This window comes from Hyperolius riggenbachi, chromosome 3 (assembly GCF_040937935.1).
Source record: "Hyperolius riggenbachi isolate aHypRig1 chromosome 3, aHypRig1.pri, whole genome shotgun sequence".
In the NCBI taxonomy this organism is placed as follows: Eukaryota; Metazoa; Chordata; class Amphibia; order Anura; family Hyperoliidae; genus Hyperolius; species Hyperolius riggenbachi.
Window position 1 is genome coordinate 449,764,599 of NC_090648.1, and position 27,018 is coordinate 449,791,616.

The 27,018-nt window shown below is 42.4% G+C and overlaps 1 protein-coding gene across 4 annotated transcripts in view; it reads right to left on the reverse strand.

Annotated features, from left to right (window-relative positions):
- LOC137561661 (WAG22 antigen-like) overlaps window positions 1-27,018 on the reverse strand; it is a 133,801-nt gene that overhangs the window by 13,636 nt on the left and 93,147 nt on the right. For all 4 annotated transcript variants that reach the window (XM_068272982.1, XM_068272981.1, XM_068272980.1 and 1 more), the window contains exons 3-8: window positions 26,568-26,633; window positions 24,739-24,786; window positions 19,733-19,783; window positions 15,530-15,595; window positions 10,208-10,255; window positions 6,509-6,541 (exon numbers count right to left, since the gene is read on the reverse strand). In XM_068272982.1, coding sequence (XP_068129083.1) covers window positions 6,509-6,541; window positions 10,208-10,255; window positions 15,530-15,595; window positions 19,733-19,783; window positions 24,739-24,786; window positions 26,568-26,633 — 312 coding nt within the window. The remainder of the gene's footprint in view (window positions 1-6,508; window positions 6,542-10,207; window positions 10,256-15,529; window positions 15,596-19,732; window positions 19,784-24,738; window positions 24,787-26,567; window positions 26,634-27,018) is intronic.

A 27,018-nucleotide genomic window follows, 5' to 3' on the forward strand; every position in this document is an offset into this window, starting at 1 on the left:
TTTTTCGCCTTCCTCTGGATCAACAGGGGTATGTGGGGGACGGGCTGGAGTTGTACTTTGTACTGGTTGAACTCGATGGACGTATGTCTTTTTTCAGCCAAAATAACTATGTAACTATATGTAACCGCATGTAATAATGAATCACGAGTGGTATTCGTGATTAAAAACCCGCCAACTTTAAAGGGAACCAGAGAGGATGCAATTTACATACCTGGGGCTTCCTCCAGCCCCATACGCACGGATCGCTCCCACGCCGCCGTCCTCCGCTGCCTGGATCCGCCGCCACCGGGTCCCGTCATTGCCGCGAGTCGGCAAGTCGGCCGGCGGACGTGGCCAATTCTCCGTATCACAGGGTGCTCTCCCCATACAGATACGCATGTGGCTGCTAACTGCGCAGCCGCATGCGTACATGTATGGAGGGAGCCCCTGTGATGCGGACAATTGGCCGCATCCGCCGGAAGTGACGGGCCCGGTACCGGCGGATCCAGGAAGCTGAGGACGGCGGCGTGGGAGCGATTCAGGCTTATGGGGCTGGAAGAAGCCCCAGGTATGTATAAAATCTTTTTCTTTTTTCACCCACCCCCCCCCCCCCGTTCCTCTCTGGTTCCCTTTAATGGTTAATAGCAAAGCCCCCTTACATGCCAGAAACACCAAATTTGCCATATACTGTATGTTAAGAAGAACAGTAGGAACAAGAGGATTTTTTTTTTTTTCAAAAAGACCTTATAGTGTTTGAGAAAATCGATTTTAAAGTTTCAATGGAAAAATTATACATATAAATGTGGTAAATACTTTAACTGTCATTTGCTCGATTTTTTTTCCTCTTGTTCCCACTGTTCTTTTCTCAAAAACTATAAGGTCTTTTTGAAAAAAAAATCCTCTTGTTCCTACTGTTCTTCTTAACATATCTGGCAAATTTAGTGTTTCTGGCATGTAAGGGGCTTTGCGTGATCGGCATTCGTGATCGAGAGCCGATTACGACCTTGTGATTGGAAAAATGGCTCATGATCACGAGTTACTCGAGACCACGACCACGTGATGAGCATCCCTGGCTAAGAGTAGTGCAGATCCTGCATCCAGAGCAGGTTAATCTCAAGCGCCCCCTGCTGCACTCTGCAATAGGCAGCGGGGTGCACACTGCAAGCTGGAGAGCCACAAAAGAATGTGGAGCCGCAGCGCATGTAAAAAATAAAAATAAAAAATGGCTGACAAAAGGTAATTATACAGAAACATGTCATGCTAACAGCTTTGTAGCAGAAACTTGCAGCCAACTACTAAGCATTTGTATGCAAGTTGCAGCTACTATTATCTACAGTACTTATTATCATCTGCACTGAACTTTATTTGATTTTCCCCAACATTCCCAGCAGATTTGATCACTGAGATGGAATTCGCCGATAGTCTTTAGCACAACATGCCACATTGATCGTAATTTTTAGAAAACTTTTTAGAGATTTTTGCTGAAAATCAATCAAAATTATCGAGCTGACTAGACGGACAATCTTGATTGATAGAGGCTGGTGCAGCAGCGATGGTTAATCGATAGCCCATAGTCCTGCATTCCATCAAATGGTGCAATGTTGTAATTCAATGGATTTCATGAAAAACTATGTGTAGTGGGTGAAAGGATTCAACCCCTCTATAGGCCCGTACCCACTTTGTGATGTTTACATCGATTTTTCCGACAAGCGATGATTTTGTGAGCGACGGGTAGTCGTTTTCGCGATCTCATGAGGTATGCACAGGCGTGCGATTACACAAACAATGTTTGGTAATAACAACCGTCACAACGGATGGTATCTTTAAGATCCCCGATGGCTCCTGTGCAAAGTACTGCAATCGTTTGATCTCCCGTTCTCACCTGTGTGCCGTTGCGTGTTCCTGCAGGTTCGGAAGATGAATCGGGGAACCTCATTTGTTGGAAGGGGTCGCTGTGAGGTTCCCCAATCCAACTTCAGGTGAGTATTTAGCTTAGGATCAGATTCAGAAGATCTGATGTGTATGTGCACCTTTACAAAAAACGCTAGCATTTTAAAAAGCGCTTGGCTGATGTATTTGAATGGGATGGATAACACCGGAGCGATGTGTTTTTTCCCAAACGCAAACGCGGGTCCTGCAGCATTTCTGAGCTTTAATGTTAAGTATAGGAAAGTGGAAAATCGCTCTGAAAAGCGCTGGATCAGAGTGATTTTCCAAGTGTTTGTTGTTACAGAAGCTGTTCAGTTCCAGCTCTACTGTAACAAAAACTTAAATAATGCTACACCAAAACGCTCCAAAAATCACTAGGCATAATTAGAAAATTGCTAGGCACATGCCTAGAATCGCTCTGAAAAATCACTTCAAAAGCGCTGAGCGTTTGCGATTACGCTATCGCTTTCTGCTGTGCACTGGCCTTACCTTTCTAAATGTCACTGATCTGACATCTGGGCATGAGACACCTGTCCTCTAAAAGGGAAGGGAAGTGGGCGGGGTAAAAAATAGGCATTATTAATTTTGCCGTACAAGTAGTATGTACCTCGTAGATATGGAAATTTGTGGATAAAGCTGGGGACGGGGGAGGGGGGGGGGGTAGAGTTGCAGAATGTTGTACAATGCTTTTACTCTTTAGGTCCCTTTCACACTAGCACATTTTCATTGCAATGCATTACCCATTTGTAACGCAGGGTAACGCTACAGCAATGAAAGTCTATGGAACATTTCATACCTGATATGATGTAATGCGGTGGAAGTAGGCAAATTACAGCTAGGGCAACAGCGCGTTATGGGCCAGCATCTGTGGTGACGTACGTTAAAGCCAGAAGTCATGAAAGTCAATGGTACCGCAAATATTTTTACTTTTTAGCGTTGCAGTGCGCATGCACTGAAGCAAAATTTGTCAATACACTTGCTTGCAATACGTATTTCTGCCACAAGAAGTGAGTGGTAGAGAGCCTCACTCATGGGGCTTGATTCTCTAAACCGTGCTAACTCATAGCACGGCCGCGCTAGCGATTTTGCGCGTAAACTGAATTTTCGCATGCAATTGCAGGCGAAAAGTTCGCCATTGCGTGCAAAAATTCGTGATTGCGCGCAAAAATTCGTGATTGTGTGCAAAAACACGCTCAAAAAAGCTAGCGCGGCCGTTCTATGAGTTACCACGGTTTAGTGAATCAAGCCCTAGGTATATTTACAACCAGAGCCGGATTAAGGCTATATGGGGCCCTAAGCAAAGTAACGGATTTAGGCCCCCCCATCATGTCGTAATAGAATCAGAAGATGCAGCTGCACAGCAACATGCCGCACACACCGGGGCAGCCAAGCTACTCCTTGTGGATGCACAATGCAGGGAATAGCAGCGGCAAAATGCAGAGTGAGAGATGAATGGCTGGGACATTTGCACTCAGGGGCTGGGGCACCCCTGTGAAGAGGGCGCCAGATATCACAGCAGTACTTACCCCCTGCATCTCCAGCCTGGCAATAGCAGAAAGCTCTGGACACCGCCAAACCAGAAGCCGTTCCCCAGACAGAATTACATAACCACCCCCACCACCGAACAACCGATTTCCTCCCAAACTAGACAGCCACCATACAGCCTCCATCCCAGTGAATATGATAGTCCAGCAGAGAAGGCAGCCACAGCGGGGGAGAATGACAGCACTAGATGACTCCCATTCACCTATTGCGATCCAAGCAATAGAGGTCCCGTCATCCGGAGCCCATCTGTCTCCTCTAGAGTGCTTCCGCTCTGTTACTACTACTATTACTACTTCCTACTTCCTGTCTGATCTGAGAATCAGGAAGTTCAGAGCGAGCGGCTGCACTGTAGAAGAGACAGATGGGTTTCAGATGACGGGATCTCTATCGCTTGGATCATGGATAGGTGAGTGAGCGTTTGCCATCTGCTGCAGCTGTGGTTCTCTGTGGGAAGGGAGGGAGGAATGGGCAGCAGCAGAGCACACAGTAGCAGGAGGGGGACCTAGGAGGAGAGCCTGGTTCTGAAGACAATCAGCAGTGCACGGCATCATTTGACAAGACAAGACAAGACAAATAACATTTATATCGCGCTTTTCTCCTGGCGGACTCAAAGCGCCAGAGCTGCTGCCACTAGGACGTGCCCTATAGGCAGTAGCAGTGTTAGAGAGACTTGCCTACGGTCTCCTACTGAATAGGTGCTGGCTTACTGAACAGGCAGAGCCGAGATTCGAACCCTGGTCTCCTGTGTCAGAGGCAGAGCCCTTAAAGGGACTCCGAGCAGTGCCTGTGGGTATGCCTTTAAGCATACCCACAACTAATTAATTACATCCTCACACCTACCAGCATGATGTTTGCAATTATATCCCCCTTGGTTCCTTATATTTCATTGCATTGTGCTGAATCGATCTGCCGACTTTGGAGAAAGAAATTGCCATGGCCGCGATTTCGATCGCGAAAATAGCGAAAACTAAAAGGCATAGGGTGGCGGTTTATGTATCATTGGAAAGAGGAGAAAGAGAGCTTTAAAATGATATGCATCTTTCCATAGTTACTGCACTGCTCAGAGTCCCTTTAACCATTATACCATCCAGCCACTGCTGACAGGATGGCGAGGGCTGGTTTATGTGCTGATGGGGCCCCTTTGACTCTGAATGGGGCCCCAAGCGACTGATTTTGTTGCCTGGTCGGTAATCCGGCCCTGTTTACAACATGAATTACAGCATGCATACAAATAAAAATAAGCTCTTTATTGAAATGCCATTAAAATGACATAATAGTCACAAAAATAGGCTTTGCCACCGAAGCCTATTTTTTTGACTATTATGTCATTTAATGGGATTTCAATAAAGAGCTCATTTTTATTCTGTGGTGCCAGCCTTTTTTGTATGCATGCTGTATGGGCCTCATTGGTACTGAGACCTTTGACTTGCAGGAACGCAGGAATTTCTCCTTTTACTGAGTGCTCCTCCACTCCACGATTTTTACACCATGAATTACATTAATATGCATTACCGCAAGGATCTACAAGACTTTTATTTAGGGTTGCGGTGCAATCATACGATAGAGGCACATTGAAAACACCAGTTACAGATGTGAAACCGGTCCTAAGGTTTTGTACACACCAACCAATATAATTTTTATTTTCAAAACTGATTTATAGAATAGGAGCAAACATACATACACACACACACACACACACACACACACACACACACACACACATATATATATATATATATATATATATATATATATATATATATATATATATATATATATATATATATATATATATATATATATATATATATATACACACACAAATACAGAGTGTGCTGCAGCCCCTCTGTATTTGTATGTTTCTTATGGAGTCTGGGGACCTCCAGTGCTGCGTGCATGCTTTGCACAGAATTGCATAAAATTTGGTTTGTGCTGCTCATCCCCTGGCATATATATATATATATATATATATATATATATATATATATATACTGTATATATACATATACTGTATAAACTAGCTGATTGCCCGGCGTTGCCCAGGCATGTATTTGGCTGGTGTTGGAATGAAACAAATCTGATTGGCTGCGGCTCCACCTCCTTTTCTGAATTTGAACCCCAGTCACCCAATGACCAATTGTACCAGGTTTGAGGCTTGTGCCATTAACAGTGCAAGAATGGCAGCAATTAAATATTCCCCTTGAAAATAAAAAGGTGAATTTTGATTGGCTTTTGTAGGTTCCACCCACTTTTCTGAATACTAATCCCAGTGACCCAGTAACCAGCTGTGCAAAGTTTGAGAACCCTACCATCAGGGATGCTCAAATCCGACCCGGGAGACATCCGGATAGTTGCTATCCGTATATCTCCCAATAAAGCTGTGCGAAGGGGGTTACGTACGCGTTGCCTCCCACGATGCGCTCCAAGCGCCTCATGCGCCGGTCACGTAACTACAAACACTTCCTCCTTCCGGGTGCTTGGAGCAACGTGTACAGACAAAAGAAGGCGTCATTCTGGTTGGATTGAACCCCCCGCCACTCTCCCTCCCCCTCCCCGCCCCCCCCCCCCCCCCCCCCCGGCACAGCTTTATTGGGAGATATCCGGATAGCGACTATCCGGATGTCTCCCGGGTCGAATTTGAGCATCCCTGCCTTCCATTAACAGTGTAAGAATGACTGCAGTTTACATTTTCCCAGTGAAATTTGTATTTGCCTCTGTGTCTCTGTCTACTTTTTGGTTATGGGGGTAAAAAGCATCCTATATGTTATTCCAGGTAATGTACTATGTGTGTGCCAAGTTACATTCAAATCCGTTCAGCCATTGTTGCCTAATGGAGTAACAAACATCCAAACTGACTGTTGCACTTATAATATTAGTAAGATAGAGATATAGATAGATAGATATATAGATAGAGATATAGATATATATATATAGATAGAGATATAGATATATACTGTATATATATATATATATATATATATATATATATAGCTTGATTTTTATAAATATGCATTTTTATGCACCAGTGCCACCATTTTCCACATATTATACTCACAAGATATTTGGATACTTTTTCAACGAGTGGTCGCTGTATAAAGGAAACAAGAGTTGAACATTTTAGATGAATCGGGTTGTCTTCATAATGTACAAAGTACCATAACATATCTGATGTCAGGATATTCAGAACAAATCAGTAGAGTTGGGCCGAACCTCCGATTTTAGGTTCGCGAACCGGGTTCGCGAACTTCCGCGGAACGTTCGGTTCGCGGAAAAGTTCGCGAACCGCAATAGACTTCAATGGGGAGGCGAACTTTGGAAGAAAAAAAAATTCTGCTGGCCACAAAAGTGATGGAAAAGATGTTTCAAGGGGTCTAACACCTGGAGGGGGGAATGGCGGAGTGGGATACACGCCAAAAGTCCCCGGGAAAAATCTGGATTTGACGCAAAGCAGCGTTTTAAGGGCAGAAATCAAAATCACCCGTTTTAAGGGCAGGTATACAGTGGTGGGTTCACTGAACACAACAGGTATGCAGTGGCGGGTTCACTGAACAGGTATACAGTGGCGGGTTCACTGAACAGAACAGGTATACAGTGACGGGTTCACTGAACACAACAGGTATGCAGTGGCGGGTTCACTGAACAGGTATACAGTGGCGGGTTCACTGAAGAGAACAGGTATACAGTGGCAGGTTCACTGAACAGAACAGGTATGCAGTGGCGGGTTCACTGAACAGAACAGGTATACAGTGGCGGGTTCACTGAACACAACAGGTATGCAGTGGCGGGTTCACTAAACAGGTATACAGTGGCGGGTTCACTGAACAGAACAGGTATACAGTGGCGGGTCCACTGAACAGAACAGGTATGCAGTGGCAGGTTCACAAAACAGGTATGCAGTGGCAGGTTCACTGAACACAACAGGTATGCAGTGGTGGGTTCACTGAACAGGTATGCAGTGGTGGGTTCACAGAACAGGTATGCAGTGGTGGGTTCACAGAACAGGTATGCAGTGGCAGGTTCACTGAACAGGTATGCAGTGGTGGGTTCACAGAACAGGTATGCAGTGGTGGGTTCACAGAACAGGTATGCAGTGGCAGGTTCACTGAACAGGTATGCAGTGGGCTCACTGAACAGAACAGGTATGCAGCCAGGAACAAGCTAAGCCTAACTAATCTTTCCCTATGAGAGACAGTCTGCAGCAGCTTGCCCTACTCTCACTAATGCAGGCACACGAGTGACCGTAATGGCCGCCGCTGCCTGCCTTATATAAGGGGGGTGGGGCTCCAGGGGCTAGTGTAGCCTAATTGGCTACACTGGGCCTGCTGACTGTGATGTAGAGGGTCAAAGTTGACCCTCCATGGTGCATTATGGGGCGAACCAAACTTGCGCAAACGTTCGCCTGCGGGACGCGAACGCGAACCATGGAAGTTCGCATGGAACCGTTCGCAGCCGAACCGTTCGGCCCAACTCTACAAATCAGTAAAGGATAAATTCCTATTTTTTCTGGTTGTTACTTTGAGTTAGGTTCAGCATACACGCAAGGCCGGATTTACCATAAGGCACTATAGGCACGTGCCTACAGGCGCCTGTTGATGGAAAGGCAGCTTACTCCCCTCCCCAAGTGACTCCCTCCCTCCTTTCCTATGCAGAGTCCCGAGCAGAGCATAAATGAGAGGTTACTCACCCGAGTCTGGCATTCCACAGACCAGATCTCCCTTCAGTTGGGGGCACCTCTAGCTACTTAATACTGAGGATAGCTCTGGATACCTAATTCTAAGGGGCACATATACCTAACTATGAGATGCAAGGGAAGTAAGGGAGAAACAACAGCTGGGCCAGCCAGCACACTGGTGTTTGTAGATTCATGGGGGGTGAAGGCTAGGGTGCCAGGATATCGGTACCTACAGGGTCCTGTGATGTAAATCCGGGCCTATGATACACGGGTCAATTACCACCCGAAATGCTAAGTTGGTTGATGCTTCTCTGGCTGAACTGTAATAGGATAGTGATAAATTCCAATATATTTAATTGAAAATGTATCGGGAATCGATGGAACCATAAAGCCTGGTACACACATCCAATCTTGAGTGGACAATTTTACCACTTCCATGTAGTATGAGCACTTGCCTGGACAATCTGTTCATAGTATTCAGAATCTGTTGGCTCTCATTGTATATGGAGGTGGTAAAAGTGGTCAGCCATTGGCCAATCAAAATTACATGTGTGTACCAGGCTTAAAGGAAACGAAGTTAAATAATGATGGCCGGTTTTACTTACTTCGGGCTTCCTCCAGCCCCCTGTAGTTCTCCCGCTCCCGCACAGATGTTCCTCTCTGCTTCAATCAGCAGCTGTGGCCCTCCAAAAGCTGCATGAGCAGGCCCGAGCTGTGCACCTCTTGTTGGCATTCCCAAGGACGGGAGCATTCTGCACTTGTGCAGCTGTAAAAATTGCATCTGTGCATGTGCCGTACACTCCTGACAATGGGGGTCCAATCGAGGAGGTGCGCATGCGCAGTAGCCTGCCACTGGCTCAGGTGGCCAGCTTTCAGAAAGGCACTGCTGTTGAACAGAGCAGAGCAAAAATGACGGTGAGGGGCCAGAAGGACTACAGGAGGCTGGAAGAAGCCCCAGGTAAATTAAACTGGCAACTTTTATTTCACTTTAGGTACCCTTAAAACGGTGTCATTTGATGTGGCCTTCAATCTCCCACAAAAGCTCCACATAGGGAAACCAGCACTGCAAGCAAGTTTGTTGCTCTGTAGAGTATGCAGCCATATGATGCCCATTAATGATACAATCCTGACTGTACAATCTTACAACCTTTATGTAATATGAGGGAATACCTGAAGTATACATTCATATTCAGTCAGTTTACATTTCTACTACATACATTTGTACAGTCAGGATGGTATCATTGATAGATACCTTTACACTAAAGCTGCATACAGACACCAGATCATAAAGACCACCTCGGGCAAGAATTAAGCGTGTGTGTGTGTACAGAGGTTCTGCCTGCAGGCTAGAGACAAGTTTGTATAGAACTCTGCCACAAACTGTCATCCGAAGGATCAAGCCCCGATCCCTACCGGGGAACAGAAATTAAAGGTGTGTACATAGCTTCAGTTTAAAGAACAACTATCAAAGGAACAGTTTTTCTGTAAACCCCATATTTCTGTAGAGATGTTAGCCAGCAACACTAAAAAGCTTTTCAGAGGTCTCTCATCACAGCCTGTATGAAAAAAAATGCTGTGTTTACCAGCTGTTTGTAACAATTTTGTATCGGCATTGGGGGGAGGGGGAGGCAGATCTGTACTATGTAGCTAGGTTACACTTCTCCCTGGCTGTAAACTGTTTACTTTACACTGCTAGGGCACAGAGAGAGACAGAGATAGGATCAGGCACACAGCTGCAGCTGATGTTATTTACAAAGTATTTGAAGGTATATTTCTGCTTTCTATCATTCTGAACTCATTTTACTCAAAGTATTACTGCTGGTGAGGACTGTCTCTGTATGCTGGATGTGCTGGACACAGTCCTCCATAGTAATCCCCACAGTGAGGACTCTCCTCTGTCCTTTTTTTTTTTTTGCACAAATGAAAAGGTGAAAAAATTGCTTGTATTGCTATTTGCTAGTAATTACTGGGCATATACTGTATGGGGCATTTAGAATTTTAGCTAACTTTGATAGAGTTCCTTTAATTTCTTTAACTTGTTACAAATGTGATTAAAATCTACAATTGGCATATGTGTCTTACCACTGGTCTACCGGAAGGTGTAGTTAAGGTTCCAAGGTTAAGAGAACCCTGCAATATGTATGAAAAGAAGTTCATAACTGCTAATTAAACATGCTAAACACCAAAACACACACATACATACACATATTTAAATTTCCATTTTAACATACCATCTCCCTCTAGTGTCTGTATATGTACAGACAGGTACTTCTACATGTAATATACAGTATTGGAAGACCTGTCTCTCTTGGAGTAATAAGCTGTTCATCTTGTGTTGCTGCTGGGGCAAAACTGTTAAAGAACCACTATCACAAAAAAATGTAAAGTTTAAAATACATGAGAACACATACATCAAAAGTACATTTCTGCCAGAGTAAAATGTGCTGCAAATAATTTTTCTCCTATGTTGCTGTTGCTTACAGTAGGTAGTAAAAATCTGACAGAACTGACAGGCTTTGCACTAGCTCATCTCCTCTTGGGAGATTCTCAGGGTTTTCTTTATTTTCAAAATCCCTTAGCAAATGGCAGTTGCTCAGTCCAACTACCAGAATAGTGTGAAAACAGGAAGGGGGTGGTCTGCATCTTTGTATAGTTCTTTTCCAGGGAGTGCTTTTGTAAAGAATAAATTGAAGAGAACCCGAGGTGTGTTTGAAGAATGTTATCTACATACAGAGGCTGGATCTGCCTATACAGCCCAGCCTCTGTTGCTATTCCAAACCCCCCTAATGTCCCCCTGCACTCTGCAATCAGACATAGATCACAGCCGTGCTGTGCGTACTGTGTTTACATCTGTAGTGTCAGTCTCGGCTGCTCCCCCGCCTCCTGCAGAGCTCTGGTCCCTGCCCCCCTCCCTTCCCTCTAATCAGCGGGGAGGGGAGGGAGGCAGACGGGGACTGGAGTTCTGCAGGAGGTGGGGAGAGCAGCAGACTGGCACTATAGCGAAAAACACAGCCCGCTGCGACATGCTGTGTGACGACAGCGAGGCTGTGATTTATGAGGGATTGCAGAGTGCAGGGGGACCTTAGGGGGGTTTGGGATAGCGACAGAGGCTGAGCTGTATAGGCAGATCCAGCCTCTGTATATACTGTAGATAATATTCTTCAAACCCACCTCGGGTTCCCTTTAAATACTCAAAATCCCCTATGAGGAGATGGACTTGTCACAAACATGACATTTCTGTCACATTTCTCCAACTACTGTAAGAGACATCAACATAGGAGAAAAGTGACAGCAAAACAATTGACAGCACCCCAAGGCTGCAAATGAAATGAAACCAACGGAGGTGTGCAGATCCCCCCCCCCCCCCCCCACGGCAAAAATTCACACCTTTAATACAAATCACATGCAAAGTATGCACTAATCCCTACTCTAAAAATATCAATGCAAGCTGAAGCATATGGATGCAGCTTGCTATAAGTATACTAAGGTTTGTTTTGTACAGTAGGAGAGATTGGCAGCGCTTGCACCCGAATACACTACCTGCATCATTGTGCAGAGCACGAAAAACAGGCAAATTACACAGCTTGCATTCAAAACAGGTACAGCAAAGGAGGGTGTTAGCTGCAGCATAAATAATATGTGCACAAATTATTCCCTACTAGACTCTTCCACGGCAATGAGGTGCCCCCACGGAAGAGACCTAACCTCTAGTTAAAACATAATTCTTTCCTGGTGCTGCTAGCCATAAAAGGTATTTTTTTTTTATTTTCAAGAGACAGCAAAAGAGAAGGAAAAAAATTATTGTATGCCATTTTACTCTGGAAGAAACATATTTCTTATTTGTCTGTGTTTACGTGTATTTAAATGTTTTGATTTTTTTTTTTTTTTTGCAATAGTGGTCCTTTATGGCATTATAGCAATACAGCACTTGAGCAGTGGCAAGAGTTAGTGGAGGATAGAACAGAACGCATCCCACTATTCCCTTTTTCAGAGGAACTTTACTGAATAGAATGTAATGAGTAAAATTACTTATTTTTTTACAATATTTATTTTGTAATTTATTCAGTCAGAGTCTGCCCAATATTTCATCACCCTGATTTACATTATAAAATGTATCTCAGGAGGTGCCATTTTTACTGCTGGCAGGTGCATCACTGCAGAATGTTTGTTTACTGTGTGTTCTGAAGCCAGAATAAATAATGCCCTGGGAGAAGAATTCCACATAGATAAACAGCCTAGTCTAAGCAACACTGGCAGGGCGGAGCTACATACTAATATACAATAATACATAGACATAAGGAGTGTTTCTGATGCTGAAACCAGGATAATTCATGTAAAAATTGGGTATCCTGAATATTTTACTATATTCTACTATATGTCCATCTTTTACATATTACTTTATCAGAAGTGATGGGGAATCTCTCCGATCACAGATAGAACAAAAAATTGATAGACTGTAAGAGTTGGAATCTTTTATAGGTTTTATGGATGCCACTCTCATTTTGTAGGTCCGAATTCCTAACTCCACTACTCTTGACAAGTTGACAACCACATAAACGAAGGTCCTTTTACACAAAGAGGAACTCCAGTGAAAATAATGTAATAAAAAAAGTGTTTCAATTTTACAAAAAAAATATATGTATAAATGATTTAGTCAGTGTTTGCCCATTGTAAAATCTTTTCTCTCCCTGATTTACATTCTGACATTTATCATATGGTGACATTTTTACTGCTGGCAGGTGATGTCAGTGGAAGGGGATGTTGCTTGCTTTTTTTTGGCAGTTGTAAACAGCTGTTATTTCCCACAATGCAACAAGGCTCCCACAGTGTGATGTCAGAACCATGGTCCTGACATCACACTGTGGGAGGGGTTTCACCTCAATATCAGCCATACAGAACCCCCAATGATCCGTTTGAGAAAATAAAAAGATTTCTGGAGGGAATGGGGGTATCAGCTACTGATTAGGATGAAGTTCATATATATATATATATATATATATATATATATATATATATATATATATATATATATACTGATGGCCCAGCGTTGCCCCGGTATGTATTTGGCTGGTGTTGGCTCCGCCCGCTTTTTATAACCCTAACACACAATTACTCAATGACCAAGTTTGTGAGCTTTGCGTTTTTTGGTATCAATAATTTGCATTGAAATGAAACAAATCTGATTGGCTGTGGCTCCACCCCCTTTTCTGAATTTGAACTCCAGTCACCCAATGACAAACTGTAACAGGTTTGAGGATTGTGCCACTAACAGTGCAAGAATGACAGCAATGAAATATTCCTCTTAAAAATCCAAAGGTGAATTTTGATTGGCTTTTTTAGGCTCCACCCTCTTTTCTGACTATTAATCCCAGTCACCCAGCGACCAACTGTACAAAGTTTGAGAACCCTACCATTAACTGTGTAAGAATGGCTGCTGTTTACATTTTCCCAGTGAAATTTGTATTTGTCTCCGCCCACTTTTTGGTTATGGGAATAAAAAATATCCTATATGTTATTCCAGGTAATGTACTATGTGTGTGCCAAGTTTTATTCAAATCAGCCATTGTTGTGTGATTGAGTAACAAACATCCAAACATTCAAACTTTCGCATTTATAATATTAGCGATAGATATGTACACATACATATATATACAGTGGGTTGCAAAAGTATTCGGCCCCCTTGAAGTTTTCCACATTTTGTCATATTACTGCCACAAACATGAATCAATTGTATTGGAATTCCACATGAAAGACCAACACAAAGTGGTGTACACATGAGAAGTGGAACGAAAATCATACATGATTCCAAACATTTTTTACAAATAAATAACTGCAAAGTGGTGTGTGCATAATTATTCGGCCCCCTTTGATCTGAGTGCAGTCAGTTGCCTAAAGCCATTGCCTGATGAGTGCTAATGACTAAATAGAGTGCACCTGTGTGTAATCTAATGTCAGTACAAATACAGCTGTTCTGTGACGGCCTCAGAGGTAGTCTAAGAGAATATTGGGAGCAATATCAAAGAACACACAAGACAGGTCCAAGACAGGTCAGGGATCAAGTTATTGAGAAATTTAAAGCAGGCTTAGGCTACAAAAAGATTTCCAAAGCCTTGAACATCCCACGGAGCACTGTTCAAGCGATCATTCAGAAATGGAAGGAGTATGGCACAACTGTAAACCTACCAAGACAAGGCCGTCACCTAAACTCACTAACAAGGAGAGCGCTGAACAGAAATGCAGTCAAGAGGCCCATGGTGACTCTGGACGAGCTGCAGAAATCTACAGCTCAGGTGGGAGACTCTGTCCATAGGATAACTATCAGTCATGCAATGTACAAAGTTGGCCTTTATGGAAGGGTGGCAAGAAGAAAGGCATTGTTAACAGAAAGCATAAGAAGTCCAGTTTGCAGTTTGCCACAAGCCATGTGGGGGACACAGCAACCATGTAGAAGAAGGTGCTCTGGTCAGATGAGATCAAAATGGAACTTTTTGGCCAAAATGCAAAACGCTATGTATGGCAGAAAACTAACACTGCACATCACTCTGAACACACCATCCCCACTGTCAAATATGGTGGTGGCAGCATCATGCTCGGGGGGTGCATCTCTTCAGTAGGGACAGGGAAGCTGGTCAGAGTTGATGGGAAGATGGATGGAGCCAAATACAGGACAAACTTGGAAGAAAACCTCTTGGAGTCTGCAAAATACTTGAGACTGGGGCGGAGGTTCACCTTCCAGCAGGACAATGACCCTAAATATAAAGCCAGGGCAACAATGGAATGGATTAAAACAAAACATATCCATGTGTTAAAATGGCCCAGCCAAAGTCCAGATCTAAATCCAATTGAGAATCTGTGGCAAGATCTGAAAACTGCTGTTCACAAACGTTGTCCATCTAATCTGACTGTGCTGGAGCTGTTTTGCAAAGAAGAATAGGCAAGGATTTCAGTCTCTAGATGTGCAAAGCTGGTAGAGACGTACCCTAAAAGACTGGCAGCTGTAATTGCAGCAAAAGGTGGTTCTACAAAGTATTGACTCAGGGGGCCGAATAATTACGCACACCCCATTTTGCAGTTATTTATTTGTAAAAAATGTTCGGAATGATGTATGATTTTCGATCCACTCCTCACTTGTACACCACTTTGTATTGGTCTTTCATGTGGAATTTTAATAAAATTGATGCATGTTTGTGGCAGTAATGTGACAAAATGTGGAAAACTTCAAGGGGGCCAAATACTTTTGCAACCCACTGTATATATATATATATATATATATATATATATATATATATATATATATATATATATATATATATATATATATATATATATATATATATATATATTATATAGTATATGCATATATACTGTATATTGATTTATTATTGTATTTCAAAGTTTCTTTACCAGCACATCAGTAGTGGCCTTAAGCATATATTGCAGAGTTCCATCCTTATCAGCAGCTAGGTCATTCTGTAATAAAAAGAGCAGAAAGGGCACATTTATTATAGCAGCACAGGTACATGTCTGGCGGTATTACGCTTGAACACCTACATCATAATCAGTGCCAAGGATGGCTACAGTATCTGTTTCCAGAATTTGAGATAGAAAGGAACGTTTGTACTAAAGGGTGTAGAGCAGAAACCTGTATGACATGAAGAAGATTCCAGGATGATCAGTGGAACAATCTACGACTGCTTCAACCTCTTCACATCGGGAAATGGAGATAGTTCTCCCATGTAGAGAGAGCTGTATTTTGAATGGTCCCAACAAACCTTGCTTTTTAGCTTGACCGATGGGACTTGCTAAGTTGCTATCTGTTGCCCAACAAAGTGGCGGCCTCATATGCAGCATGTATAAATAGTTATTTCCTAAGCAGAGGATGGTTAGAGTAAGCTGACAGCAGTATTTTTCTAAAAAGGAACCAATAAACCCATTTTGGGGGGTGTAATACTTATTTTCTCATTGCACATTTTTCACCAGGTCTAAAATAATCCTCTAATTTATAGGGTAAGGGTTCTGCTATATATAAAGTCTTCTGTTACATTATTTAGCATAGTTGGAATGTAAGAAATACGATGTTACAGTTTACTGGTACTACTGGATCTACATCATTCATATAGATATGGGGTTTTTGTTACACCCCGGTGCCTCCTATGAGCAAATAGGGCAGAATCGTGATACACTTTGGTGGAAAAATGTCCTCACACTGACCCCTATTCAATAAAAAAGACGCTGAATCGAAAAAATAACTTGTGATATAAATTGTATGTGTAGTTGGGATATTGAATAGAACATTAGTAGCAAAGAAAAGAGTCTCTCGGGGAGATACGTAGAAGCTGTACTTCTTTTGCACAGACTGGCTGTGACTGGCTGAAGTTATGGGACCCGGTACCGAAGAGGGAGAGGACTGAGTACGTCGACGTGGGAGCGATCCATGCGCATGGGGCTGGAGGAAGCCCAAGGTATGTATAAAACTTTTAGCTTATCTCAGCTCTGGTTTCCTTAAATGCACAGGTGTTGAACTCCAGGCCTCGAGGGCCAGATCCATGCCAGTGTTTAGGATGGACCGAGAGAGAGGGATGTGTTCTACCTGAAGGACCACACCTTTCCCAATTCAGACTCATCAATTCATTTCAGCCATGTCAAAAATGTGTGAGGATCTCGGCTCTCAAAGGACAAATTTGACATGCCTGCTTTAAAGGCTGTAAATAATCTTTAACCTGCCTGGCATTATGATTATTTCCAGATTTAGGGTCTAAAAGCCGTGCAATTTTTTCACAAGCTTTAAGACCCTAAAAACAAGAAGAAAAAAAACATAGTACAGGAGATCTGCAGCAGCCCATCATATAACTCACTCAGGCTCGGGATTACCGCTCTGAGTTGTGGATTACTATCCCGAGCGTGACTCGGGATTACCGCTAAGGAGGTTAAGAGTAAAGAGGAAATGCTGAGTTTCAGACCACTTTAAGTTACAGATGTCCTTTAAAAGATGCTTTATTGTTGAGGAATGGAAATATCTCCTGGGAGAAAACTCAGGAATAAATGTAATTGAATAGCGCTCCTTGTTTTTAAATTGCCTCTTTATGCTTCAACGCTGTCCTCCTCCCATTACCACCAAGGGGATTGTGATTCATAAAGACATAGAGGCTCTTGCAGTGTAATTTAAAGTGGTGCTGATAGAGACAAATAGTTACAGTTAAAGCGGACCTGAACTCAGAACTTAATTTCTGCTTTAAAAGATAAGCAACAACATACTAACTTTTAAAGAAAAACATTTATTTGTTCTGCTGATACAAATCCTGCAATAAATCTGTAAAGTGTCTACTTCCTGCTTTCATGGAAGCAGACATTGGGATAACATCCTGTGTTTACAAATTAGCTGCTGGGAGACCAAATTACAACTTGTGATTAGTCCCAGATGAGGAGGAATTAGGCTAAACTCTCTAAATACATAAAGGGTATATTTCTCTCTGATTTCCCTCTGTAGTGTGCAAGAGTTCAGGTCCTCTTTTAAGATAATTGTGATCAAACCAGCATCCCAAACATCTGCTGGAGTTTATTCCATGAATAGAAACTGGCCCAAGCTCAACCCAAGCGATACCGACTCACTAATGATGATCAAATGAATGTAAATTATGTTCAAATAAATGTAATTCTGAAAATTATGCAAATAAGCTAAGAAAACATAACATTGTTCTTTGGTCCCATGAAAGCAACTGCACAATTACCGTATTTTTCAGACCACAAGACGCACCTAGGTTTAGAGGACAAAACCAGGGTAAAAATACATATATACTAAACCTGACGCATCCATGGTTAAGGGGCATCTTGTGGATTATACCTCCTTTGTGGCTGGATAGTGTAATGGTTAAGGGTTCTGCCTCTGACACAGGAGACCTGGGTTCGAATCTCGGCTCTGCCTGTTCAGTAAGCCAGCACCTATTCAGTAGGAGACCCTGGGCAAGTCTCCCTAACACTGCTACTGCCTATAGAGCGCGTCCTAGTGGCTGCAGCTCTGGCGCTTTGAGTCCGCCAGGAGAAAAGCGCGATATAAATGTTCTGTGTTTGTTTGTTTGTACCTCATGACCCCTTATACCTCTTGTGTCCCCCTTGTGTCCTCCGCTATTCCCCTTTGTGCCCCGCTTATGTCCTCCTCTGTGCCCCTTTGTGTCCCCCTTATATCCTCCTCTATGCCCCTTTGTGTCCCCCTTGTATTCTCCTCTATGCCCCTTTGTGTCCTCCTCTATGCCCCTTTGTGTCCCCCTTGTATTCTCCTCTATGCCCCTTTGTGTCCTCCTCTATGCCCCTTTGTGTCCTCCTCTATGCCCCTTTGTGTCCCGCTTGTGTCCTCCTCTGTGCCCCTTTGTGTCCCCTTGTATCCTCCTCTATGCCCCTTTGTGTCCTCCTCTATGCCCCTTTGTGTTCCCCTTGTATCCTCCTCTATGCCCCTTTGTGTCCCCGTGTCCTCCTCTATGCCCCTTTGTGTCCCCCTTGTGTTCTCTTCTATGCCCCTTTGTGTCCCGCTTGTGTCCTCCTCTGTGCCCCTTTCTGTCCCCTTGTATCCTCCTCTATGCCAGTTCGTGTCCTACTCTGTGCCCCCCTTGTGTCCTCCTCTATGTCCCCCTTGTGTCCTCCACTATGCCCCTTTGTGTCCCCCTTGTGTCCTCCTGTGTCCCCCATGTGTCCACCCCTGTCCTCCTTGTGTCCTCCACTATGTCCCTTTGTGTCCCCCATTGCGGCGGATTGGAGGTTCCTATTGGCAGCCGTTCACAAGTCAGGAACTCCCTGCATTTGGACTATAAGACGCAGTGACTTTCTTTCCCCACTTTTGAGGGAGAAAAAGTGAGTCTTATAGTCCAAAAATACAGTAATTATAGGAGTGATTAAGTCATAGCGGGATTTTTCATTCTAAAGCTAATCAGCCAGGGCCACACCTGCTACGGTCACCGCAGTATGGTTTGAGATCTGAATGTTATTTACGCAGACAGAAATCTTGCAGTTCACCCCAATAAACTATATTTTATATTCTTCCTCTATACAGAGAATCACAGGGAGCAGCAAATGTGCCCTGGAATCATTACAAAAGCTTTCTTTTGGAAGGACTCACAAAGTGAATAAATAATGTGAATAAAGAAGAACAGAAACATTAACCACTTGAGGACTGTAGGCTCACACCCCCCTAGTGACCGGGCTATTTTTTACAATTTAGGCCACTGCAGCTTTAAAGCCTCACTGTAGGGCAGTACAACCAAGCACACACGTGATTCCCCCCCCCTCCCCTTTTCTGCCCACCAACAGAGCTTTCTGTTGGTGGACTGTGATGGCATTAGCCTATGACAGCCGATCACTCCTGTGCCTCCCAAGGGTAGTATAGCATTGCTGTAGATCGCAGCTGTACAGTGTAAATAGATGGCGGTTTCACCGTCTAACAGACTCCTATCGGTGATCACCGCTGCGAGATTGATGACGTAGCAGAGCTCCGTCATTCAAGCGGAGACGTGTCCACATTGGTGCGCCATCTCCAGCAAAACACGCCCCCAGCACTGGCGTAGAGCGATCGTTAAGTAGTTAAAGAAAGTCTAGGTAATCAATGGATTAGATACATACATCTGTTTTGTCGACTCCCAGAAGACTTTCCAGAGGACATTCTATGATCATCTGTAAAAGAACAGAACACTCAAAGTGTGTTGTGATAGAGTTTTGTGAGATAAGTACTAAAACAAATTGCTTAGTGATGTTTGCCTTCTTAAAACATAAGGAATTTGTGTGATAATTTAGCTTTAAATGAACATCTGTGGTTACCCATAATGCACCACTAGAGAATATGCAAATTATCTCTTAATGCCCCTGAAGCCAGGCTCACATCCAGAGCTGCTGGTGTCTGCAAGCCTATAGCTTTAAAATTTACAGAGCCACACCAGCCCCACATGCAGGCAGCCTGTTTCGGACTTGTGGTCCTCCTCAGTGCACGGCAAGGATAGATATGGCTCTATGGGATAGGGCTTGGACCAATACAACAGAGTAACCAAGCAGCTCAGGGTGACCCAAAATGACAAGGGAAGTCTATACTTTCCTCGTGGTTTTGGGTCACCCTGAGCTGTTTGGTTACTCTGTTGTACTAAAAAATTGTAATCAATATTTTGACTTGACAGCACTGCTGAGCTACAGTATAACCTTTCCTTTTGTTTTTTTGTTTGTTTTGGAGGGGGATTCTTTATTAAAAAAAAAATGAACAAATTAGGAATAGGGATTCGTCAGTGAGGTACAAATTGTTCCGGGTTGATGCAGGATTATGCAAATTATACGTACACATCTTGAAAATGGACCAATCGCACTCCACCTTGGCAGAATTTGATTGGTGCATTTTCAAGCTGCACACATAATTTGCATAACCCTGCATCAAATCGGAACGAGTTGCATCTCAATGCCCATCCCTACAGCCCCATCTACACGATACAATTCTTTGTGCGAATCGATTACGATTCTATTTAGGATCCGATTAAATCTGACATGTCCGATCGGGATGCTATTCGATTCAATTCACTATGCCATTGTTTTGTCGGAGTTAATTGAATCGTAAATCGAATCATAATCGAATCGCACAAAGAATCGTATCGTGTAGATTGGGCTTAAGTAGTAAGGAGTAAATGAGAGCACCGCTCAGCACTAATTATGGCTTACACTATTATGTATTTTAAAGAGACACTGAAGCGAAAAAAAAATTATGATATAATGCGTTGTATGTGTAGTATGGATAATTAATAGAACATTAGTAGCAAAGAAAATAGTCTCATATTTTTATTTTCAGTTAGCTTTTCTTTTATAACATCATTGCATCATTCTCTAATATTTGCAATTTACAAACCACACTCTGTATTTTAAACTATGAAACAGAGCAGAGCTAATGACCCTTTGAACTTCCCTGCAGTAAAACCTTATTTGAAGCTGTCTGTCACTGTTTCCTTGATGTATAAGTGCTTCAGAATACAGCACTGTAGCCAACCCACGTTGGGTCAGAGAGCTCAGAGAAGCTCTCTTGCAAAGATAACAACTGATGTTTCTTAACTCTTCCTGTACTGGAAACAATATGAGACTATTTTTTTTTTTGCAATTAATTTTCTATTAGCTGTACTACACATACAATTCATTATCTCATACATTTATTTTCTCTTCTTTAATGGCGGAGGAGCCTTCCAGATGCTCAGAGGGTTCTTGGAGAAGCAGAAAGAACTGTTAGGGGAAGGGGCATGACTCTAGGGGAACAGGGGGCCCAGAACTAGGATGGGAGCCCTACTTATTCTCCCTATTTTAATACAGGTGTCTATCTTTAAGATCAGGTGTTAATGTGGTCCCATTGGTTTTAGCTGGGAGGATCATGGTGGCCCCACTTGTTATATGACCCCTGAGAGATTGGCTCCTGGCCTGGGGGGGAGGGGTTACCCACGCCCACCCACTGGAAAAGGGGTTTAAACGTTGGAGGGCTCCATAAAAGTTTTGCTAGGGTGGGGGAGGGGCTTGCTCTATAGTAACGCCTCTCTTTAGGCCTTCTTATTCTTTACGCTCTTCTGCCCTACACCAGCAGAGCATTTCATTTTGTTTAACCTCCTGGGGACCGCACATAGTAAATCCTACGCCGGGCTTGTGGCTGCCTAAGCCTGACGCGGCGTAGGATGTATGCCACCGGCTTTTACCGCTATACAATATACAATACAATATTCATGAATACATTATTTAGTCAGTATTTGCCCATTGTTAAATCTTTCCTCACCCAGATTTCTAGTCTGAAACGGGATGTCATTAAATATGCAAAACAAAGCATTAGTATTCAAGCTATTTTGAAAAAAACATTGGCACTTTTTGACAGGTGATGCCAGTTTGGGGAGTCTGGCTCCGAGCACTCCCAATATTGTTTATAGAAGATCTAGATCTATTAAAGATCAATTGGTTAATAGTCACTTTGAACAAACTTGTAAGAAATGTTGTAGTTATGTAGAGGGACACATAGATGTGGAGATTGCAATCAGTGTAATATGTGGCTCAAAAAGATTGAGCAGCAGAAACAGAACTATTGAATGCAAACATTTCGCAAAATGCAACACAAGAGCAGTTATATACCTTTGTTTTGTGTAAATGTGTCGCTTTTTACGTCGGCATGACGAGTAGACAATTCAAACAAAGGATGTATGATCAATCGTATGGTTTCCAATCGGGCAATCTAAAGTCAGCGGTCGCTCGACATTTATTTTTGACACACGGGAAAGGATTTTAGAAGTTCTGTTACTACGTGATTGGACGGATAATGTGCTGGTGGCTGGATAGTGTAATGGTTAAGGGCTCTGCCTCTGACACAGGAGACCAGGGTTCAAATCTTGGCTCTGCCAGTTCAGTAAGCCAGCACCTATTCAGCAGGAGACCTTAGGCAAGTCTCTCTAACACTGCTACTGCCTATAGAGCGCGTCCTAGTGGCTGCAGCTCTGGTGCTTTGAGTCCGCCAGGAGAAAAGCGCTATATAAGTGTTTGTCTTTGATAGAGTACACCCACATATTAGAGGTGGGGATATAGAAAATAGATTGCTACAAATTGAAACCAGGTGGATAATAGACCTGTGTGCCATGTACCCCCTGGTCTAAATGACCATGTATCATATGCTGCATTTTTGAACGATTAAATTGGATATGTGTGTAGTGAATAGTGATAGGGGAAAATTATAACTACCCTGTGATGATTAATAGTGTATTTACCTTCATTTTCGTGTGGTGAGTATTGGTAGGCCATTTGGTTATAATATATACAGATGTTATGATTATTATTATTATTATTGTGATTAATCTTGGTTCCCCTTTACTCACTCCACACGATATATGCGGGGTCATTTATTGCATATTGAGGTTTAATATGATTTGACTGTATTGGTTTGTTCACCGAATGATATGAATAATAAGATCAGGGGCAGCTGAATTAATATAAGATGGATTGAATGTGTTATGATGCAGTCTGTGATTTGACCACAAGATGGCATTAAGCTTATCTTAAAGGGAACCTAAACTGAGAGGGATATGGATGTTTCCTTTTAAACCATACCAGTTGCCTGGCAGTCTTGCTGATCTCTTTCACTGCAGTAAGTGGTTGAATCAGACTTGAAACAAGCATGCAGCTAATCCAGTCTGATTTCAGTCAGAGCACCTGATCAGCATGCTTGTTGAGGGGCTGTGGCTAAATGTATTAGAGACACAGGATCAGCAGGAGAGTCAGGCAACTGGTATTATTTTAAAAGGAAAATCCATATCCTTCTCAGTTTAGGTTCCCTTGAAGCAGGATAGAATAGAGTTGCCTTCTATGTGAGAAATATACTACACATGTCCAATGGGAAAATTAACTTACAATATGGGCTCTGCAATCCGTTTTTAAACAACCTTTATTATTATTTTTTGTTTTTATTTTCTATATTTTAATTGAATTGTGGCTTAAAATATCAAAAATAATTGCACATATATGTTTCCCAATGCGACTCCAGAAAAATGGCGCTGACTATGCAGACAATACTATCGAGCCAAATGATGCACAGTGGGAGTGGCAAGGGAAATGATGTCATTGTGAGCCAAATTCAAAACCGCGTAATGCGGTGTACCCCGTTGTCTTGAGAAAGCCGGCGTGCCCAGTAAAACTGGTAGACACGTGCAACTGTCCCGCACAGACGCATTGCAGATGCGCTGCACAAGACGTCCCGCCTTTGATGTTGCTGGAGGATCAGCCGGGCTACTCATTATATATCCTGTCAAGAGGAGCCGAGAGTGCGATACGGAGCTATATTAACCGCAAGGCGAGACGTCGCCGGAGTGGAGCAGTCTCTACGTCTGACTGTTGGTGCGAATCAAGTAAATCCACAGAGACATGACGACTGATATGGTAAGACCGTTTCATGTTTTTGCTCTGTTACACTCATGACAAAACGAATGAGGACTTTAGACGCCTGTGCAGTGCTTCTTTAATGAAGTGAACTCTACCCTGCATATCTTGTGGACTTAGGCCCATGACTTGATGACTGCATACAAGTGAATATTCTATATCCCACCAATCCTTGCTGTGCAATCTACCATGAGGAGGAATAGTGATTTAAAGTGATTAGTGGAATACTTACACTTTTGCATATCATTTTTCCCTCATTATTGCTGTTTTTTGGATGGACTACACGGAGTTTGGTTATTTAGAGAGACTGTCTGTAGGCCTCAGACAGGGTTTGCGGGCGATTCATTTATCGCCCTCTATATGATGCAGTACACACTGTAAGGACATTGCTTGGTTTACCCTTTTTAAGGGTTTTTATATTACGGTAGGTGTTTTTTTATATATGTGAAAATAAAAGTTATATTTTAACTTGCAAAAGCCCATGTTGTGGTTACAATCATATAGACAACTTGAATTCCATCCCAATAGTATTAAAGAATTGATAAAAATATTAGAGGCAGAGGATCAGCAGGCTAGCCAGGCAACTGGTGCTGATAAAAGTAAATAGATATGGCAGCCTCCACATCTCTCTTACTTCAGTTGCCCTTTAAGCCGAAACACTGGTCAAGGGATATTTTGTGTTTTAAAGATAAGAAGAAAAAAGTTACCTGAAGCTTTCTTACAGAATTTATTAATTCGTCTATGTTGCTCGAAGTCTAAAAAAGGAGGGAATATTGTACAAGTCAATGTTATGGACAGTGATAATAGTAATCAGCAAATTTATGTGTACATTCTCTCATTTACGCCTATACATATTTACAAATTGTTAATTTGACTTTCTATAAGCACTCGTAATTACGAATTAATTTACGCATAATTTACAAGTAATTTTGTGCCGACTTTGGCGGTGAATAGGCAGTATATTTGGCAATGACTTTGGCGGGAAAAAGCAAACCCCATACATACTATTGCTACCAAAACTGCTACATACGTTAAGGAGAATAGTGGGTACTAGTCAAAGAAATAATTTTTCAAAAAGACCTTGTAGTTTTTGAGAAAACCAATTTTAAAAAAGCAAAGAAAAATGGTTTTTAAACTCAAAAAAAAGGTCAGTTTAAAAAACATTTTCTTTGTACTGTATTTATAAAATCGATTTTCTCAAGTTTTGATAGCAATAGCATGTATGGGGCTTTGCTATTGACCGCCAAAATAGGCATGAAATTACGCGTAATTCATTAATTACGAATGCTTACAATTGCATACAGAATTAATTACGCTTTTCCCTGAAATTTTTCATACGATTACTATGTGTAAATGCAAATTCTGATGTGTAATTACGCATAGGCGTAATTTCTGCTCATCCCTATGGACATACTAATACTGAACAACTGAGACATACACTGAGACAACAGGAGACCAAATGGTGCAGTACATCTCAAAGTATAACAAATTAAAAATTAGGCGAAATGAATACTCACAAAGGAAGGTTGCAAAGGAAGCAACCAAGCACTGGAAACAGGTGGAGATACACGAACCCGACTTAGACCCAGAAAGAGTGGTGATGGTCACACTCTTGAAAAACAGCAGTAAGGTCCTGACATGTGGCAATAGCCGCGTGGTGACCAGACTTAGCCCTCACAAGCACAAAGGGGGTAAGAGGCGCTCTGTGCCCGGGTTATGAAACCCTTTGGCACTTTATTTGGCCTGACGAAGTGGACAGAGGCTCACGAAACGCATCTCCTGTGCTTATTAAAAATGTGATATATATATATATATATATATATATATATATATATATATATATATATACATTTATATGAATTTGTTTTATTGAGGTAAGCCACTCCCTCTTATTTCTATTTTATTTGTTTTTCACTAGTTTTATACACTACTGGGTGCATTTTATCCCCTTTATGTGGTGTGGGTCACCCTGAGCTGCTTGGTTACTCTATCCCCTTCATACTAATACTGAACTTTCGTTTTGAAAAGGAAAATATTAATAAAAAAAATAAAAATAAAAGTATATGTGGGATTTTTGTCAATTTCCAAATCATCACAAAATATTATTGTTATGAGGAAGAGGCGTGTCCGTGCTAGGCGTGTGGAGCTCTAAAGCCTGTACAGAAATGGAAACATTGTTGCCTTAAAATGACCGTTAGTGATCATTTTAGGTGACAGTTTTAGGAAACGTCATTCTACAGACACTGCTGTGCTACAGCCAAGCAGACTATTCTGCTCTTTGGAGAGGGTATAAGGGACAACAAACGAGAGGCATCAACCAATTGTAGTTGTTCATGCCAGTCAGCTTCTTCCTGTTGTGCTTATCCACATTTTGTTGGCATGAAAAGAATTTCCCTTTAGAAATTGGAATATGAAGCTGGTATTAATAATATAGCTGACTGACCTATTCGGCAAATCTTTGTACTCTGAATTTCAGCAAGTACGGTATATTCCAGAATGTATTACACTCACGTATGTTAAAAATTCATTTTCTTACCTTACTTCTGTCATAGGCATCCAGGAAGTTTGTTAAGGCGTTAATGGCTGGAAGGCCTTTGGTTTGCTATTGAAAAAAAAAGAAAGGCATTTTATTTCGGAAATCATGTTGTTAAAGCCCAACTAAGGCCTCTTGCACCCTAGGGGCTTGGTTCCCTCAACCGTGATGACTCATAGCACGTCCGTAAGAATGTTTTGTGTGCAATTGTGAATTTTCGTCCGTGATTGCGTGCAAAATTTTTGAATGCGCATGAAAATGCGTGCAAAAATGCTAGCGCGGCCGTGCTATGAGTTATCACGGTATAGTGAATCAAACCCCGCATGCGATTCTGATTTTTTTTATCTGATCCGATTTTTGATTCCGATTAAAAAATGTACTGCATGCAGTCGGTTTTTCAACCAGAATCAAAAATCGGATCAGATTAAAAAATCGGAAACGCATGTAGTGTGCA